General features: G+C 38.6%; 1 protein-coding gene across 4 annotated transcripts in view; it reads right to left on the bottom strand.

Moving 5' to 3' along the window:
• frmd4ba (FERM domain containing 4Ba) overlaps positions 1 to 20,998 on the bottom strand; it is a 51,711-nt gene that overhangs the window by 6,858 nt on the left and 23,855 nt on the right. For all 4 annotated transcript variants that reach the window (XM_086087110.1, XM_086087109.1, XM_086087108.1 and 1 more), the window contains 16 exons: positions 20,203 to 20,259; positions 19,923 to 19,945; positions 15,405 to 15,488; positions 14,218 to 14,283; positions 13,332 to 13,389; positions 13,054 to 13,140; positions 8,020 to 8,096; positions 7,392 to 7,530; positions 4,442 to 4,583; positions 4,230 to 4,363; positions 3,787 to 3,903; positions 3,287 to 3,515; positions 3,126 to 3,182; positions 2,895 to 3,030; positions 2,283 to 2,447; positions 48 to 808 (listed from right to left, as the gene is read on the bottom strand). In XM_086087110.1, coding sequence (XP_085943236.1) covers positions 48 to 808; positions 2,283 to 2,447; positions 2,895 to 3,030; positions 3,126 to 3,182; positions 3,287 to 3,515; positions 3,787 to 3,903; positions 4,230 to 4,363; positions 4,442 to 4,583; positions 7,392 to 7,530; positions 8,020 to 8,096; positions 13,054 to 13,140; positions 13,332 to 13,389; positions 14,218 to 14,283; positions 15,405 to 15,488; positions 19,923 to 19,945; positions 20,203 to 20,259 — 2,332 coding nt within the window. The remainder of the gene's footprint in view (positions 1 to 47; positions 809 to 2,282; positions 2,448 to 2,894; positions 3,031 to 3,125; positions 3,183 to 3,286; positions 3,516 to 3,786; positions 3,904 to 4,229; positions 4,364 to 4,441; positions 4,584 to 7,391; positions 7,531 to 8,019; positions 8,097 to 13,053; positions 13,141 to 13,331; positions 13,390 to 14,217; positions 14,284 to 15,404; positions 15,489 to 19,922; positions 19,946 to 20,202; positions 20,260 to 20,998) is intronic.

Consider the following 20,998-nt stretch of genomic DNA (forward strand, 5'->3'; position numbering starts at 1 on the left):
GTAAACATAGGATTAGCTGATTGCTCTGGCCTAAAGACTTGTCTAACCTGATGAGTGGGCGAGGTTCCTGTTGTTGTGGCTGAAGGGTGCAGGAATCGTCTGGTAGTTCAGACTCTGTTGGGAGCCTTGGTCATAGTCGTAGCTGTATGCAGCCTGCTTGTAAGCAGTGTTGCGATGGTACCAGCCTTTCAAGTGCTCAGCCACAACCGCCTTCTGATAATTCCTCGATATCTGCTCTTCACTCCGGGGAGCCGGGCGGTTCCTGGGGGGCCGCAACGTTGCGTACAGGTTCTGCGGCGTGCCGTCTAGCTCGTTGTTGCCATAGCGACTGCGCGTATCACGGGCGCGATAGGCTGCATGGGTAGAATGGAATGGCGGATTGACGCTGTAGTGTCCCTCCATCTCATTGTCGTACATATAGACGCCATTAGAGTAAGGCTCTGGCTCCATATGGTTAGGATATCCTGTGATGTAGAAGGCAGTCGTGGTGGGGCGCGTGTGGGACTGGTAAGCATGACAGTGGGTCTCTGGCTGAGCCAGGTTGGGCATGCTGCCTGTGTTGGCGTAAATATCTTTCCTGTGGCGGCCACGCACTCGACGGCGGTTGTTGTGGTTACCAGGAACTGCGTACTCCACACTGGATTGGCTGGTGTAGGAGGAGCCGTCATCCAGTACCTCGGTGCTGTTGCTGCGTCGGGTTGGGGAGAAGTTGAATGTGGGCACGCGTGGTTCGGGCTCTGGTTGAAACTTAGACTGGGACTCCAGACTCCCGCTACGTTGGCGGTAAAGCTGTGGTGTCTCCTCCGATCTGGAAGTGGCAAACAGAACTCAAATTAGGGTTTCCGCCAGTGCTTTATAAGCCTGGCAAAGTTTTTCTTGCCCCCACCTTCCCCCGATAAATAGTACCTGCCACATGTTGCCAGCTGGCACGCACACTCCCCTCCCCCGGTTGACGAGCAACGCAACCACGGCCCTTTCCCATGCTGTTCGTCATCCGCGCTGGAGAGGTCCCCAACCCTACTTTAACGAATATTTACCCGGCCTGAATTTTGTTCCCAGCAGGGTTATTATAGTTTTGGAGTTTTCATTTTAGTTACTTTTATTTCGTTTTGAGTTTATTTTATTTTAATTAGTTAGTAAATCTAATCCCCCCAAATTCTTGACAATAATATGTTATATGTGAGGGCTAAACAGTCATTTAAGTCAACCCAAACATTTTCTTTACAATATGTTATATGTGACCTCACTAGCCTTAACATGACATTCTGATTAATATTACATTTGTGGAATATGAGTTAAGCAGCAAAATCCAGCCATTTTTATCCATCTCAGGTGGCGGCCATTTTGCCACTGACTCAAGATGACATCACAGTTGCTCAGGTCTCAGGTAACGACCAATCACAGCTCAGCTTCAGAAAACAGGTGAGCTGTGATTGGTCATTGCCTGAGCTCTGAGCAACATTGATGTCATCTTCAGTCGACACCAAGTGGCAAAATGGCTGCTCACTGAGATGGACACAAAGGGCTGGATTTTGCTTCATAACTCATATTCCACAAATGTAATATTAATCAGAATATCATGTTTAGACTCGTGAGGTCACATATAATATTATTGTCAAGAAATGTTTAAGGTTGACTTCCACTTTAATGAGTTTTCAGGGTGGTTCTGTTAATTTTTAATAGTTTTAGTTATTTAAAAAAAAAAGCTTCATTATTTGTTTTTTTATTTAAAAAAAGTGTAATACTTTTGTGCAAAGTTTAATAAAAACTAGTTTTGTAAACATAAAAGTAGTTTCAGTTAGTTGTTTAAATAATAATAATATTTTTTATTTTGTTAACAAAATTCCATCTATCCATCCATCTTCTACCGCTTATCCGAGGTCGGGTCGCGGGGGCAGCAGCTTTAAGAGGGATGCCCAGACTTCCCTTTCCCCAGCCACTTCAACCAGCTCCTCCGGCGGGATCCCAAGGCGTTCCCAGGCCAGCCGAGAGACATAGTCTCTCCAGTGTGTCCTGGGTTGTCCCCGGGGCCTCCCGCCGGTGGGACATGCCCGGAACACCTCTCCAGGAAGGCGTCCAGGAGGCATCCGAACCAGATGCCCGAGCCACCTCAGCTGGCTTCTCTCAATGCGGAGGAGTAGTGGCTCGACCCTCGGTCCCCACGAAACGTTAACAAAATTGTTTTTTGAATTTTGTTTTTTTCCCGAAAATGCACCCGTAGTCACAAGGTTTTCAATCAAATTGGCGAAGAGATGCTATTAAGAAATACAAAAATGACTTACTTGAGCTGGGTACTGCTGTAAGCATTGCGTGTGAGCAGTGGAGTGGGAGGCATGCTGCGGGAATCGCGTGGCTGTCTGGAAGCTGATTTATATGGACTGTTGGGGCTTAATAAGGCATCATGGTGACTTTGGTGGAGTGGTTCCTGGATTTGACTGTAAATTAACCTGGAACACAGATAAGAATTATATGTCAGCTCAATATATAGCAAACACTCCTTCCCTCTTTTCAGACTGGACAACTGAAGAAAAACAAATATACTGCAGCGTCGACCTGAATACAGCATTTAGGTCGTCTTAGATCGTGACTGCTTAGAATTCGTTCTGAAGGCAACACAGCAACTAGAAGCTCTCTTTAATGTTTCGCCTCTCTTCTCTGCTACCATATGGGGATTGTTGGTTGCTCTGTGTTTCTCATTCTATTTTAAAAACTGGTGTATTTGGGCTGATAAGGGGGGAATTTTTCGAAGGAGGGAGAAAGCTATTGGCAGGAATGCGGATCTGGAGCAGCTTCACAGGTCTGGACAAGCTCCATAACCACACAGAAGTGTGCAAAAGTGCAAATATGAATACCATGTAGACCACAGGTGACAAGACAGATTCTATATACTGCACCTGCTGTCTGTGTGCTGGTCATTAGCCGAAGCTCGTCTCTCATTGCCGTAGTGGATGCTTAGTGTCTCTGCATGGTGGGGTCTCGGGGAGTACTGGACTGAACTTGAGCGCTGCCTGTGGGAGCTGAGTTCGTCATCTGGGAGGTCAAAGAGGCTTGCGTGAACCCGATGCATAGCACAGAAATAGACATTTAAACCCCACGTGAACGCTGATTAAAAAAACGGGTCATACCTTCATCCAGTGTGAAGCTGTCAGACAGAGAGCTGAGGTCTGACGGATTGACATCGTCTAAAAATAATATGAAGAAAATGAGTATGCTGAAATTCTGAAAAAAGGATTTTCAACAAAAGAAAGGTCCAATGTTGTTTTACACTGTGGGTGGTTTATTCTACCTGCTAAAATCAGTGAAGCTCTTTGGGTGGGTTTCTTTCCTTTGCTCATCCTATAGGCGTTGATCTCCCCCTCAATCGCTTCCATTTTTCTCATTGCATCCAGGCAGTTATGTTTTCTCTTTTTTTTCACTGTCTTGCTAAGATCTGTCTCGTTGGTTAACTTGATGGCTGCTTCCACAATCTTCTGCTGCAAGGCAAATCGGCTTTCCAGATTCCTCAAATGGGGGTCCTAAAGGAAAATGTGCAACAGGATTAATTGAAAATCTCCTTTGGACTTTTCAGTTCAAGTTTCAACAACTACCTGTGAGGTGTCATGTAGTTGGGAAAACACACAGCTATGCTTGCCAACAGTTTTAGCGCACGATGCAATGTACTGACAGCAGAAGTGTTACTGTGGTCATGATTAAAGTGTCATTTTGCTCAATGGGCCAGTATTGTGGACTGCTGCAGCAAAGCCAACAACACATCAAACACCAACAGAAACAGTCTTTTGGTCCAACCTCATTATGGGGGAAAAGGTCATCAAGCTTGAACGCTGTCCCGACACGTCTTCGAACATGAGGGGTCTTTTCGCCAGTTACCAAGGGATAGTCTTTCGGTAATCTGCCTGTAAGTTCCTGCAAATGAGAACAATCAAGTTACCTTACAATTTTGATGCTTTACTACACAGGTGTCTTTTTAAAAAAAAATTAAACCTATTTCTTGGTTACTGATTAACGCAAAGGGCTAACAGTTGACATACACTTGTAAAATAAAAGCTCAAATTAGTTATCATTATTAATTAATGACATTTCTCTATTAAGAATGATTTAACAAAGCATGAAAAAGACTCTTATTTACATTTTTAATAATTACATCAACCACAACATTCCATCACTGTGAGCTATGTTTTTAGAAACTGCCCACGAGCTTCTCACATGGTCAAAAAATAAAATAGACTAACCGCTTCTCGCATGCAGATCTTCTTCAGTTCCTCAAGTTTCTGTGCAAGTGTGTCTTTAAGTTTTTTCTCTTTTGTTTTCAACTCGGTCATCTTCTCTTTCTTCTGCTCCTCAGCAATGTCAGAGTCAGCAGAACCTATAAGAGCATGTATAAGTTACTTAGAATGTAAGCGTTGAATCACCTGAGAGCAGTACAGATGAAGCTGCGACTTACCGGCCGAGATGAGGCTTCCACTGCTTGCCATGATGAGATGATTTTTGCTTTCATGACCTGGAAGTTTACTGATCCGCTGGGCGCTGATCTCCGTCAGATCCATGGCAATGTCTCCCGAACTTCTTGTTGTGGTCATATTTGACTACATGGAGAAAACGGGTATATTTAAAAAATGGACGCCAGGGGGAAATCAAACGGTAAATTAAGGAGGGATTGAGCGCATTTCATTTGAATAATGCACTAAGATAGGGCTGTCCTATTTGGATGCTGGATAAATCCATTGCTCTCTCATCTATTAGGTTAGGTAATCTATTCCTGTCTGTACATATATATGCCAACAGCCTTTCAGACACAATACATGGTTCTCTTGAAATGAAAAAAATTCCATACTTTTTTCAGAACCTAATTTCCTGTCTTCACAGAGAATTTATTTTTTATTTTTGAGTAAACAAACGTGTATCATTCTGAATCTTTATATGCCAATATGTCGCCAAATAATTGTACACATCAGGGTTAATTCCTGACAGAGTGTACAATTATCAGGGATTAATGTACAACATGGAGGCGAGAACAGACATTCAGGGGAGGAGGATTGCCTCCACAAAGTCCATTAATCCCTGATAATTGTAAACATCGGAGGGCATTAACTCACGTATACCGTGGTCACATGCCAAGAAAAATATTTACTTTAACTCCCAATTCATAATTTTGCACATTTTGTATTCAAAATAGAAAGTTTTTAGTAAACACTAGGTGGAGGTAAGGTAAATGCTATTCAGCACTCCAGCAAAGTTTTTTTTTTAGTTTGACAATGTTACAGTTATGACAATTAAAACTAAAACATTTTTTTTAATTAGATTAATCACATTTTAGAATTGTAATTAATCACGATTAATCGCTTAATTAAAAGGCTTTTTATCAACATTTTTTTCCCGCCAAATTTGAAGAGCACCGGTTATGTGTTAATTATTTTGACATTTAATGTTATGAGGACGTCTTCAACATTTTTGGATCCACTGCACACACTCATCCTTCCTCTTTTTCTAATCAGTTAATTACTTGCATAATTTACAATGGGAAAAAAGTGACCCCAATATTTTGAGATGAACAAATATTCTAAATGTGATACGCAAACATTCATTAAATGCTTTACTTTAATGCATGTCACGCTAAAGGATAATCTATGGTAAAAATCAATAGTGCGGTTAATCTGCGTTAATTTATGATTAATGTGATATTTTTTTGTGATTAATAAATCAGTTAACGCTTTAATTTTGACAGCACTAGTTTTATGACACATTCCGTTTATTCATATGTGACGTTTGATGCAAGTTTTGAGGCTGGCAATACTGCATTCGGTTAGTCTGACTGGACAACAGCAAAAAAAAAAAAACTGCTGTAGGGTATCAATCAAAGCATTTATGGTCAGTTTGTATTTGTCACTTTTCCTGCGTTTTAGTTGATTTGTCATCATCAATCATAAGGAGTGTACTCTGTGTGCAGCTTAATTATATTTTTCCTCATTATTCCTCAGCAGCATCTTAGTCATCAAAGGTGTTGTAATAATGACAAAAATAAAGTAAATGAGCTAATTTCCGTCCTCAGAGCACATCATGTTTACTTGTCAGAAACTCTGACTGTCAAGTTGCTAATTTATAGAACAGGACAGAACATTTCCAAAACTGGAAATTCACATAGGAGCAACATTCTCTATGTATCTAAATTGCAAAAGCCATCAGCCCTCATTGTGTGTTAGCTCAGCAAATGTGCCCAATGAAGTACAAATACATAAAAATTGTGTATTTTGCATCTTTGGGTAATTGGACAAGCAGCTAAAAAACAAGAGAAATCTCTTTGCCATGTTGTCATGATCTTTGCCTCGCTGTTTTCAAAGCACTTATCCATTCTAAGATTCACTCTCCATATTTTATGTAGAGTCTGCATTTCCTTTCGAGCCTCCTAACAACCAGGATAAAAAAACAACAACAAACAATTCTACTGATTCACCGCTCAGCCAACTCAATAGACTGAGAAATAAAATGTACGCTCAGCACAGTAAACAGCTCTTGCGCATCAACAGTTCTAACGACTTGAACCTCCCATTCTATTCGCATTAAGCTTAAGTGCAGACAACATAAAAATATAAAACATGGGAGCCATTTACTATCATACTGCAGAACAGGTATATACACGCATGGACAAAACTGTTGGCACTCCTCTGTTAATCAAAGAAAAATACTAGTACTAGTAAAATAGTACTGTAATGTAGGGGTGTGCCAAAAAATCGATTCTCATAAGAATCGCGATTCTCATTTAGTACGATTCAAAATCGATTTGAAATGTTTAATACTGTCTTGCCTTTGTCTGTGTGCGCCTTTATTTGGAGCACTGTTCATGTTGTACCCGATTTGGCCACTGAGGGGCAGTGTGGTTCCACGCGGTCTAATACACTGTTAAGTTGTAGCCACATTAGAGAGAAGGACAAAGTCATGATCAAGTTATTCCAATAAAAGTTTTTTTTCCAGCGTGAAGCCGTTCTTTTGAGTGATAAAAGTGCTGCGAGTAGCGCGCTAATTAGCATTAGCGAGTCAGACTGGAGTAGATCATTACAATTCCTTGCACATCTATAGATTGAAGCCAAAATCATTGCCAATCAAATCATTTTGAAAAAAAAAAAAAAAACTTTCTTAATCGAAAATCGATTCAGAATCGAATTGCAGACCCAGAAATCGGAATTGAATCGAATCGTGAGACATTCAAAGATTCCCACCGCTACTGTAATGATACAAATCTAATCAAAAGTAACCAATAAAAATCAGACATTGCTCTTGAATTGTGGTTCAAAAGAATAATTTTTAAAAGAACTCATGAAAAAGGCATGGACAAAAATGAAAGTAAAAACAGCTGATGTTGAGATGATTGTAACAGAGACTAAGAGGCAAATACTCACTCGACTTTGCTTTCTGTCCAGGTAGAACTGGTGTTGACTGATGGCCATCACCCAGATAGTTTTAATTAGAGAATGACTGGCATACCAGGAGTGAATGACAAGGCCACTTTGTCCAAAGGTCCGCTTGCTCACTGTTCGACTATTGAAGATAAAAACATAAATGTTCTTTTTCATGCCCAAACACAATCCTCCAACAAGTTTTGTGAATCCTTGTCACCACAGTGCATGCAAATTAAATTAGCCTCATTGAGCTGCAGGCAAAACAAAACAAATGTTTAATTATTATGGCTACATACACAAAGCTTAAAAATCTATCCTAATTTAGAATAATAAATTATGGAGAAACAGCACTTTTTTTTTTAAGCCAGCCAGTTGTTTTTAATTAAAACTCTGGCGTAGGTAAGCAAACATCTAAGATGTTGTCAAGTGGCCCACAAACAGCAGGAAAGCACTTGTTTAATAGGCAAGTTTCAACCATTAACAAGATGCCCTACATTGCCCACTGAAGAAAGACACCTTTCACAGTATGCAAGGATGAGAACATCCATGACAATGACCACTGCGGCTATAATAAAGAAATCACAGCCAAGACAAAAGATCAAAGATTTGTGAGGATAGGTGAACTGACCTCTGTGGGTCGTTTACTTCCACAGCAAATTTCTTCTCTCGGAAGTACAAGTTCTCCAACTGCTTCCACAGGAACAACTGCAAAGAGAGACATTGAAGATAATGATTAGGGATGTAATGATAACGGCAATATCGAGATATCGTGATATTAAAATTGCCACAATATCGTCATGTCACGATATTAAAAGCAGCACATCTGTTAAAAAAGTCAGATTGATTTCCATTTGTGCAGTTCTAGCGCCCTCTGGCAGCCAGTTCTTTAGTGCAGTTTAATTTTCACAAGGCATGTTTTGGCTTTTCTATGTTAAAATTCACCCTAATGGTCAGATGACCATTTGAATATCATTTCTGTTAGATCATTGTAGACTTACATTACGTTAGATGACATGTTATCTAATATATACACATAAGTAGGGGTGAAATCGATTCGGCAATATATCGCGATATTACAGCGCGCAATTCTCGAATCGATTCGATATGCAGCCGAATCGAATTTTCAACATCCATTTTTTATGGGACTAGTCAACAAAGGTCTTACTTGGGGTTAGGATTCTCACATTAAGCATGGAAGAATGTTATATTAATGGAACATTAAGCCTTAATATTTGATTTCAGTGCTGTTCAAACATGAAACAGACTGCAACCTGTTTGTTAAATGCAGTGGCTCAGTTATAAGCCTGAATTTTCAGATAAATAAATACATTTTCATACAAATCTTACAGTTTACATGTACAAGTTTACTGATAAATTTTTTCTAAATTTGAGCAAAAAAATCGCAATAATCAATTTATAGATTAGTATCGGGATTATTCGGTATTGAATCGAATCGTGACCTATGAATCGTGATACGAATCGAATCGCCAGGTACTAGGCAATTCACACCCCTACACATAAGATTTCATTTCTTCAGATAATCAAGACTTGGGATTTCATCCATCCATTATCTTATTAAGCAAAAAGAAATAGACAACAATATTAAGTGGCTTGCTTCAGTCAATGCTCTTGCGGTAATATAATAGCAGATGTGAATGCCCTGGCAGGAAATTCATGTGGCGATAACACTGCGGCAATCATTGTACTATAAAACTGTACTATTACAAGGCTGATGCATGTCATTTTGCATTTCATTAAAATTTTATAGTCCCTCAGGAGAAATCCAATTTACACTCTGCTGTATATTTATGTTGTACAACGCACAGAGAACCAAAGTGAATTGTGTCAGCATTCATCACAGGTTTTAATCTGCAGGAGAGTGTATGCATCAGAAGAAGAAAAAAAAACTGCTCCTCTGCTCATTAAAGTGACAAACTCTTTCAAACAAACACACTGTATTTCAAAACCTGAACGCAAAGTTTAGGTGGATGTGATAAAGGCTTACCTTCAAGGTTAAGTTTGGCTCATCGCCGCAATAGTCCTGTGTATTAAATCCTACTGACTTTGAGTTTCCCACAGGGTTTGAGCTCTCTTGAACAATGCTCTTTCTTGTCTGTTCTCAGGGAACCAGATAGGTGTTGCAAGAGTTTCAGCTGAGCCACACCCCTTAACCACCCCCGTTCTCTGACATCACACACACCTCCACCCTCTGCGTTGCACCACTCTAAGCTTCTCCCTCTCTCTCCCTACACATAGATATTCCTTTTTAGTCCGACCAGACAAACTGGTTGTGTTCACGTAAATAATAAGAGACAATTTTGAAAAGCGGCAGACAGACAGACAGATAGATAGATAGATAGATAGATAGATAGATAGATAGATAGATAGATAGATAGATAGATAGATAGATAGATAGATAGATAGATAGATAGACAGACAGACAGACAGACAGACAGACAGACAGACATGCACACATGAGTTGTGTCATAAAAGTTCCAGGACTGACGGGGAAAAAAAACATATTTCAAATCCAAGCTACTATTTTTTCCTAATTTAACTAATTGTCCTGGAATATATAACAGCGAACTCTGCACTGTGTGCCCAATAAAAAAAAATTCCACATGCTTTTTAATTATTTTTTTTAAACATCCTCTTTGGCAGGTCATCAAGACATGAGCAGAATGAGTGATGATGAGCCCAACGAGACTGGACTTGCTAGGAAAAGTCATCACCGCTGATGAGTCAGGGATCTATGGGTATGACCCGGAGACCAAACTTTCAGTGGAAGAGACAGTACGTGGCTGCTTCACCGTGACAACATGCCTGTTCACAATGCTCTGAGCATCAGACAATTCCTGGCCAAAAAGATCACAGTTCTGGAGCGACTTCCCTACTCTCTCTCTCTCTCTCTTAGCAGATGTGTACGTGGAACAAATACCTTGATACTAAAAACCAAACAAACAAGGAAAAACAGCCAGGGTGCTCATTGGTGGTCCCATGCCAATTCACACCTGCTTGACACCATCGTCCATCACTAAGCATCATTTACATAGACACAACAGATAACAGTGATTCATGAAAGTGTTTATATTGCATGAATTGGCACAACTTGGCCTGATTTACAGTTTAAGTTTCAAGTGAGACAATTCCGATTTATTTGTGTCTAAGTGGTATAATCCAGATATAGGCTATAAAAACAACAACACAAACACATGGGATCAGATATTCTCAGATCTGATCTAGGCTTTTTCCAAATATGGATCCAATTCTCTTATGAATCCCATATCTTCCAATGCAACAGCACAGTAAACAGGCTGAATGTATCAAAGCGGTGAACCTTGTGTCATCATAATACACTAATTTGTTTGTTTATTGCTTTAAAAGATATCCCCCTTGAGATGCATCCTCTCATTTTCAAGGGGGTCCGTCCGCAAACAGCACAAATGTCGTACATGTGGTAAACCTAAACAAATGAAAGCATAGATTGTCTAAATATCATAGATCAGAGATACACAAACCATGAAATAAGGAAAGCAATTGGCATGGCAGCTAGTAGAGTAATGTTGAGGTTACCTGCATTAAAATCTATGAGCAGAGAGTTTGCATGTGTGCTAGCACAAAGTATAGAAAGAACACTTCACAGACTGCTTCTGCGGCGAATGTCAAAATATGTTTGGGATGTGACACACCTCAAACTTTGCAAAAGGCAACAAGCATGAGACTACAAGACATTTTCTTGCAGATCCCTTTATAACGCCTACAGACGTTTTACACAGCTTCGACAGTTGATAGAATAAAAACCAAGTTGCTTATATTTTCATTGTAGCATAGGCTTATCCTGCAGGTTTAAATAAAGAGTTATGTAGTGCTTACGTGAACATTGTTCCCATATCTCTCAATACATATCGAGATGCCTGTGGTTTTAGTCTGGATTAGTGTTTTTACAATCAGTAAAATCCACAATCCAAGCACCTGGGACTACAAGTAACCAAAAACAAGACCCACACCTCAACGGCGTACAAAAAAAAGCTTGGTCCGCTCCACCCCTTGTAAACTGTGTTGTATTTGGATTGGTTTGCTGGCAACTGTACATTTCCGTGTGATACATTGAGTAACATCATGAAAATATAACCTTTAACAGTAAAAGTGACGAGTACATTGATATTTTCAGTTTCTCTTTTCTATTTTTGGGGCTTATTTTCTATGGAACGTGACTCAGAAATCTTTAATATGATTCATTAGTTTAAAAAATAATAGGCATTCTTGGAAAATATTGGCGCTTAGTTTCTATGGAACACGATTCAGAAATCTTAAGTACAATAATAGACATTTTTGGAAAAATCACAGTAATGACATCATATGAAGGATCCAAAAGTCGGACAACACTTGAGGTTTGCCTTGATAACCCCTATCCAAATTCATCAAATGCCAAATATGTTTTTCAAATCAAAAAGCAAGACGCAGCAGACTTGCAATGATTATGAAGGTCAATAAGTGTTGTACTGTCATTTTAAAAGATACCGTGTATTCCCCCAACAACAGGAAATTATGAGTGTATGTTCTCAAACTCTTAACACCAATTAACACAGCTGACTGAGTGCCAATGCCACAGAGGCCTGTTGCTTACTATAGAAGACAACTACCACACACGTGACAGCTCGCTAATGTTTTGGGAACCGGTGTAACAACAGAACCTGCACCGTAAACAGGTTTCAACGTCATAAGGCCAATACAACCAAATTCAAATGCATGAGTTTTTAGATGGAGACAAAAAAACAACAACTAATGAAATAATTTCATTTCATTTTACTTCTCAGATTTTCACTTTAAAAGGTACTAGTGCTTGTACAATTGAACTGAAATTACATTCAAACATACATTTAAAAAGGCTCCCCTAAAATTATTGGGGTCACTCAAGCTTAATTTTGCCTTTGTGGTGCACTCCCAAATAATCTATGGGGTAAACCATCTGTACTGCATAAAGCACAAAATTGTTGTCTCCACCGCTTTTACTCCTGTTGCCAACATAATTAATAATCTGCTCGATGGAGTGCAAACAACTTAACACCAGCTATTTGGGATATTAGTAGAAGTTTGACTTGATGACACACGCATGCCCACCAACAGCATGCACAATCTGTTAGTGAACACATAATATGGTGTTCTTTTTTTCTTTTCTTTTTTTTTTAATAATATGGTGTTCTATCAACAAACAAGATTGTCTTCACCAGAGATATATTTCACAATAGTTTGACGCTCTAACAAATGACATTAATTGCAGAATACCTATTTGATCATCATACATCAATCCCGCACTGTAATATGGCTCATTTGAACTGTTTAATGCTCAGATACACTTCATGTTATTGTTTTTTGCTCACTTTTTCCTTATTGACCTTAACCATGACTGTATCCCACCAAACCCGATAATGTCTTTCCCATCTACTCTGCTTTCTTTTGACTGACATGAGAATGGAGATCTTAATTACACATTGAACAGATCATTAACCATTGTCAGGGCTAACAAAATACACCTAGCAAAGGGTTCATAAGGAAGTACTGTTCTAAAAAAGTTAAACCAAATAACTTAGGTGGTAATAAACATTGTAACATGTTTTGGAATGGCTCAATCCATGGTATGCATTAGAAGGAAGTACTGTACCTTTCTTGGTTTCAGCTTGTCTTGTAAGTCATACTGGCCAACTCCTTTGTAGCTGACACCAAGCCACCAGGGTATTCCCTGTTTGTCCTGTAGGAAAGCATAATTTGCCCTATTAGTGACAGTGTGGCAAAAACTATTGTCTCAATTAGGCTCTCTGCCACAGGAAAACCAGAGATCATATCTCTTTCAAATTTGAGCATCATTAGGTCAAACATCCCTGTATGTTCATGAGGATTTCAAGTTTACACATGTGGAGCAGTGAGTTTTACTGATATTACCTTTACTGGGTAATAATGGACTCCATATGTTGGCAGGGACTCCACCAGGGTCAGATACCTTTAGAGAGAAAGAGAGAGGGGCAGGTTAGAAGCAATACACTCACTTCCACTCTATCAAGCTGTGGCCTTTGGACAGCCAGCAGAGTTAAGTCTCAGTCATTGAGAAGCTGCAGTCATTTACAGTGGGTAGCAAATCAATCCGCTTCCCACTGTAAATACAGAAGAGAGTCCATCGATCCGTTCAAGGGCACAAAACATCACTATGTAAACGACCCAGGGTTGTTTTTCACTTTTTTTAGACCGATACCGACAGTCAAATCTTTAGTACTCACCGATACCAAGTGGCCTTACCATTAGCATTAATGATACATAAAAATATAAAACAATGACAGAATTTTTTTTATTATTACATATATATCCTAACTATAGCAAATTTCCTTAAAACTGCACAAAATTGATTATTAAATATATTTTTCAATTTGCTCATGAAAGTCATTTTGCATAGATTATACAATAAAATTAATTAAAAAAAAATAGATAAATAAAATGAAACAAATGATCCAGTGGCCAGAAAAAAAAGTCCCAATCAAAATATGTGGTTGTACAAATCTTTTAAAGGAATACAGTGAAGTGCAAATAATTCAATTCAATACAACAGGGCTTCAAGTAATTCCTTAAGCTGTTTACTGTGTGATGTTTAACTATATTTTGTTTTGAAATCCATGCTTTTAATTTGGAAGGTTACAACAGAACAAAGCTACTGCTTTGCTGGCTGAGCACCCCCTGTAACGACACATTGTGGCCTGGTGACAACAACCCACTCGTGTATAACACACATCAAAATTCACTAACTTAGAACAAGTACATTTGAACAACTGATACTTACTTCACAATGGCCTGCCCCCTGGTCAGCCCCTTCAGTTTCTTGTAATGTTCAATCACTTTGTCCTCACTATTGTGAAATAAAAACATTTAATGAACAGTTTTATAATCCCTAAGGATAGGGAGCTCTATTTTGCACACACATTGGAACCTCTCATGAAGAAAATAATCTGCTCTCATAATGACTTAAATCTACAGTAACCACTTCCCAATAGGGATGTAACGATATGCAAACATCAAGATACGATATTATCACAATATGAAGGTCACGATACGATAACTATCACGATATTGAGGGGAGGTTGGTGATACAAAAAAAAGGTCACAATAGTGTAAAAAAAAAAAACTCATGCTAAAAAAAACCCCCACACATATACATTACAAAAATGAAAAATATTATACACATTTTATTTATATATCAAAAAATATATAAATATAATATATATATATTGAGGCACTTACTTGCTAATGCAAGCAGACATTGAGTTCCTACACATATTGACCCGCTTCACAAGTCACCTGACTATTAGCGTGGATTTTAAACATAGAAGGGCCAAAACATGCCTTGTGAAAATTAAACTGCACTAAAAAACTAGCTACCAGAGGGTACTAGAACTGACTTATTTTTTAACAGATGTGCTGCTTTTAATATCGTGACATGTCGACAACGATATTGTGGCAGTTTTAATATCACGATATTGCCATTATCGTTACATCCCTACATCCCAAACTAATGCATTCCATACAAGTTCACCTTCCGCTTAAAAAAACAAAACTGTTCAGGCCTGGAGCATTCTTACTAAAATGGTGCACATTTTCATTATTTAATTATGCACTGACCTATTAATATTCCAGGTATGCGATGACCCCCTTCCACTACCTTCTAAAACTGACTCCTTAAGGCTGCATGCAAACACTGTTCACACTGCAACTAAATTCAATTTTTTTTGGCTTATATGCGACAATTGCGACATGTATCTATTTTTTTTATGCTGTGTGGACAGAACAATACTTTTTTTTCCAAATCTGACCTGGATTACTAGGACTACTAGGTATGTGGATATACAGCTCATTGGATATTGTTACATTTTACTTTACATAGACATTAAGACAATTGACATTTCATACAATTATGTAGGCCCTTTAACATGCTGCTGTTTTCGAAGACCACCAACTGCTCAGATAACTTACCAATAACTGAGAGACGGGTGTTTCCTGAGAACTTGTGTGGGTAGAACTGGGAGATGCTTTAGGTTTGCTTTGGCTGTTTCTGTACTGTATATAATTGATAAAAAAAGAACAAGAACAATAATGAATACATTTTAAACAAAAGTCCTTTTTAAAACTATTCTGAAGTAGGAATAATGTTTCTCATGTACAATTTATAGCACGGACAGCCAATTAACTCATTCAAACCCAAAAACCTGTACATCCGTTTTTAATGCTTTGTCCTTCACTCAAAAAATTTTTTTTATACGTTTTTTATTATTTCTTTTTTTAATGCAAGAGCATACAGAAGACTTTGATGCAGCTTCTAACATGAAGAGGTGGCTTAAAGCAATGGTGGTTATTACAAAAAACGTCCAGCAGGTGGCAGCAGAGTATAAGAGATCATCCAGGGCTATGTTGCAATAAGCTCTTTTTGACAGTGTTTTCACCAGGAATATGAATATTGATGAAACGTAGCTATATTCTAGTGTTAATTGCTGCAAAACAGAAACAGATACAAATATACTTTTTTCCCGATGAAAGAAGAAACTCTAATCTTTATTTTTGGTAGGTTCCGTGATTTTATAGCAATAGAACAGAATATTCTGTGGACCTTGTAAAATCTGTCAAAATCCAGTAAACCAGCCGGGAGCGAAGGGGGTTGCTTCAGTGAAAATGGCTAGGAGTGAATGAGTTCATAATCAAATCAAAATGATCAATTGCTCCCTTCATATAGTCTTCTTTAAGTAGCACACAATCTTTTGTATCTGTTGGCTATGTAATTCATAATGATCAATATAGAAATGACAACATTGCATATTTGGGCTAACTGAAAAAGTATTGACCCTTTCTTTTGCTTACCCCTAAAATAAACATATGAATGTTCTCCTTGCTTGAGTGTGTAGGTTCCATGTTTTTATAGCAATAGAACAGAATATTCTGTGGGCCTTGTAAAATCAGTCAAAATCCAGTAAAATAGCCAGGAGCGAAGGGGGTTGCTTCAGTGAAAATGGTTGGGAGGGAATGAGTTAAAAAAGCCCCCCAATTATACTTACGGTAATGAATTACAAGCTCTTGACATGACAGGAAAATCACCGGCAGCTCTTCTAAGGCTTAAACATTTGTCGAGTAATGCTATAGTCATATTTGTGCTTCCAGGTGAATTCAAGTTCATGTTAGGGATTGATAGCAACAATAATAATCAAGGTGATAAACCTTTAGAAAAAGTGCAGTGTTAGAAACCTGTTTCGTCTCTCTTATCTTCCATACAAGGACAATCATACACTGTGTGTTCCAAGACTAAACTTAAGCTTCACTGAAGTCTTGCCAAACTTAATATATATATCACACAGGGAGCCATACAGAGCATTTAAAGACCTTCAGAAGACATATTAAATCGAATTACCCAATGTAAAAACAGACAAGCCGTTTCAAAATATTGTTGGTTCACTACAGCCAATTGATTTACTGTACCTTCGCTTAGTAGTCAATCAACCGTGAAAGATATAACAGATAAAGTCCAGTGATCGCTGCCAAAAATGTCAAGAAGCCTCCAGGTTTGTGAAAAATGCACAGACTGGCCATGTTATCGGTTCAGACAAATGGCAGCGAGTCAGTCTGTTGCTACGTCATGTCGGAGATAGCAAAACACTGCTGAGCTGAACAAAAAGGGAGCTTGGCTTGGCCGGCCAGTCCTATGGGCACCTGAACAAAAGCTACAGAATTCACAAACACCTGGCTTACTATATTACACTGGTTCAAAGGTTATGTTGAAGTCAGGGGACTGTCAAAAGAAACATGCGGCATCCAACTCAGCACTATAGTATAAATGAAGCTAACTAATCTTATAACAAGAACCGCGATAGGAAAATAAAAGGATTGGGTTTTTAGCTCATAGGCCATTTGGCCTTGAATTGACTTTTATAATTGCCAATTTAAGTCTATTTTTACAAGAATAATTTAATTTAAGAGCATCCCACAGAGTAGGACAGATATACAACAATCCAGTTATGTGGACTAGCTTACAAATCAAAAAGAAGGGTGAGCTTTAGCAAGGGGGGAGGCGCTCACTGCTCCCGGCTGCGACTACCTCTCCCAGGTTGACTGGGTTTTGCTGCCACGGCACTTTGCCGTGTGTTTGATGGCGTACGTTTTATGAGGAGCTGGTGCCTGATGTTGTCCGGGTGATCTACTCCACAGCCTCATTGCCCTGTCAGCAATCTGGAATTCATTACTACGTCTGTTATCTCCCCGCAGCCTGCAGTGTGAAGCCAATTCCTACAGCCCAGCCCAGCCCAGCATACTCAGGATATAATACTCCTTTATCAGCTATTCTACACAGCCGAGATGTAGTGTCTGTGGTAGAGACACCTCGAAACGAATTAACCATCAGGCAACACTCACAAATACAACAACGGATGATTAGTTTGATTGAAGCTATTTTAAAAAGCAACAACAAAAATTGAAGCACAAATAAAATAGCACTGTGAACTAAAAACTTACCAACTAAATGTCGCAATGATAAGCTTTTGCTTTCAGTTAGAGACAACACTAAACATTATTGAATGTTTTCACCCAAGTACCAAAAATATTTATAATACAGTAAACCTAATAGTGCATGAATTCAACTCTCAGCAGGCGGGGTTGGCCCATTCTGCCACAACTTGACTAAAGTTGTCTACCATTGGACAGTGGACCTTGTTTATCCCTCTTAAGGCAGCTAACTGTGGAGGAGGAGGTCTCCAGCTAATCTCACTGCTACAGGGCCCTTTGCTGATACAGCGTAGAGGAGACCCGTTTATACTTAAGGGATTTACTGAGCCTCTTCATGAAAAGAAGCAGAAACAAAGGGGTTCATTGACAAGAAAGAGAAACACTGCCGTGTGACAACGAGGGATGCGCCATAGTTGAACTCAAGTGATATGTCCTACTGAGACAAGTTTATGATATAGAACTTTGCTTCACCGTTTTCTAATCTTTATTTCAAAAGTGGCTCAAACAAAGCTTATGTTTATCATAAACATTGTCAAATGTTGTATTTATATCATTCAAATATAGTAAAATAGATATATATTTAAATTGCCTTTAAAAAAAAATGTAAATGAAACTTTGAAACAGTCTAACTTTGTTAACTCAATAACTCCTTGACTATTTCATTTAGTTTGCTACACAAGGAGCCCCTTCTCTGATTGGCTGACAAGTTTCAGATAAAAATATCCACCAGCAAGCTTCTACGTATGGAATTCTGAGGGTAGACAAGTCAAAATTACCGTTATATTTCAAAACAGTGTCACTTGTCCTACAAATACCACTTAAATAGCACACATGGAAATTTTTTTGAGAAGAGCATTGTGATGCTAGTTATAGTGCACAAACAGATATTACAAAGGTTTGATGTAAGAGGGCAAGATTATACTATACTTAAAAAAAGAGACTGTATTGCCATGAGCAGTCATCCACATCTCATTTCTTACAGAGCACAACTATTTGTGTTAGCAACAATGACAGAGGCCATTTTAGAGGCAAATCATTTGGACAATACACTAGTTTTGCAGATCTGCCACACACTGCGAAACAGTCTTTACCAGTCCCAGCCAATGAATGCCCACCATTCCTATGCCTAGCAAAATAAAACAACATACCTTATCAGCAGGTCAAGCCTCAGAGGCCCACTAAGCTTATCTCCATTGGTGGACAGATTAGGGAGACAATCTCTTAACAGTCTCTCTCTCTCTCTCTCTCTCTCTCTCTCTCATTAAAATATTGCGCAATTACAACACATGTAATTCTGCATTTATACTATAAAAATATTTTTTTGATTAATGTGGATGGATGCCAGAAGGCCAGTTCCATGCCGCATAATGAATTCAATTAGTTAACTGAGGGAAGTAGCAAGAACTGATCCAAGCTGGTTGAACATTACCAACTGTAAAACAGTCATTGCACTGTGACCAATAACAACTAATACAAATATCCTGCTTCTGGACTTTGTGCAAAATGGACATTTGCCTACAGACTATTGTGTGCTGCACTAACTGATGTTACTTTGTTGAAATATTGTATAAAGCTTACGTACCCCTAAATGTATAAATCAAGTATATAAAATACACTTAAATTATAAAAAATAAAAAATAAAAAATAAAGAAGAAGTATATTTTGGCTACATTCATAAGCATTCACTAACTCGATTGGGACCTTTAAAATCTAATGAGATCCAATACAGGAACAATAAATTTTGCATGAAAAAGAAAGGCTCATTTTATAATTAAAATGTCAGAGACGTGTTAATTTAATCGTTAGCATATTATTGTGGTTGTAATTTGCAGTGGTGTAGCTCTGCATTTGCTCTCCGTATAGTATATATAGGTGCACCGACGTGTCCCCGCGAGAGTAGATCCATGTACAATAATATGCTCAAATTTGTATGCATCTAAAAACTCCTTGCACATGCCTTTTCAGAAGCACTTAAATTAGTTGGTCTTAAGTATAAAATTGTCTTACCATGTGTAGTCACCGTTGACCTCCTAAAAAAAAAAGACAAATAGTAAGTAACAACATTATAACAAATTCTACGTTCAGCAGATGGTGGCGTTTCAGACACTAGTCAGCTAGATTCCAATCTAACAAATATTTGTACTCACTACTCAGTACTATATGATAAATAATGAACAATAACAACAGTGTAGAGGTCTTCCACCAGTTTTGGCTCATATGAGACGCATTTCAAATGTCGCTCGGGCCGCCCTCCACACGGTTAGATAAAACTAAACGTTTTCCTTACCTGTAATGAGAATGCAGCTAACTTGAAAACGTGTTCGCTCTCCACTTCGATGTCCTCCTGTTTTATTGTGGAAGAAACGATGGTTAATGTTAAACAAGTTTCTACACGCGAACACAAAGTGCAGTTGCGCTATTGAAATAATTCACCGTACCACGGTCCTCTCGCTACCGACTGAACCACTAATAACACGGATAAAATATTGTACTACAAACCGTTGATAGGCAGGTATCAATGATTGTTTTACCAACACTTCATGTGGTGTGTGTTTTTTTAATTGATAAAGTTAACACAATTGGGCGTATGGTAATTATTTGTGAGCTGCTAGCCAGAAGACTCAACCCCCCTCAGATAAGTGGTACAGTCCGAGCAGGTTCAACAGCCTCCGTCACCCATGGTGATCAATGTTGCGCCCCGCGAGGGGGGGGAAAAAAAGTTTGACCGTTTGTGGCATTCACGTGTTCCTCGGATTTCTCTACACTGCCCCTCCCTGGTTAAATACAACGTGGGAGAAATTCACTATCAGAATATAGGCATGATCAAGTAACAAGTAAATACATTGTTGCTTTTGTCAAGTCACTTAAAATAAATATGGTAAGTACTCCTTTAGATACTTAAAACTGGGAACGGAAATTAATAAACTTCGGCTTCATCGCGCCAGCCCTTTTTCTTTTCAAGTAGTCCGAAAGGAAAAATAAAAAATAATAAAAATAAATTTGAAAAAAAAAAAAGCGTTAAGGGTAAACATATCGTCTTGCATGTGTATAAATACAGTATTTAGATTCATATTATAACATTT

Source organism: Leptonotus elevatus, chromosome 10 (genome assembly GCF_054856555.1).
Source record: "Leptonotus elevatus isolate MCC_2025b chromosome 10, RoL_Lele_1.0, whole genome shotgun sequence".
Lineage (NCBI taxonomy): Eukaryota > Metazoa > Chordata > Actinopteri > Syngnathiformes > Syngnathidae > Leptonotus > Leptonotus elevatus.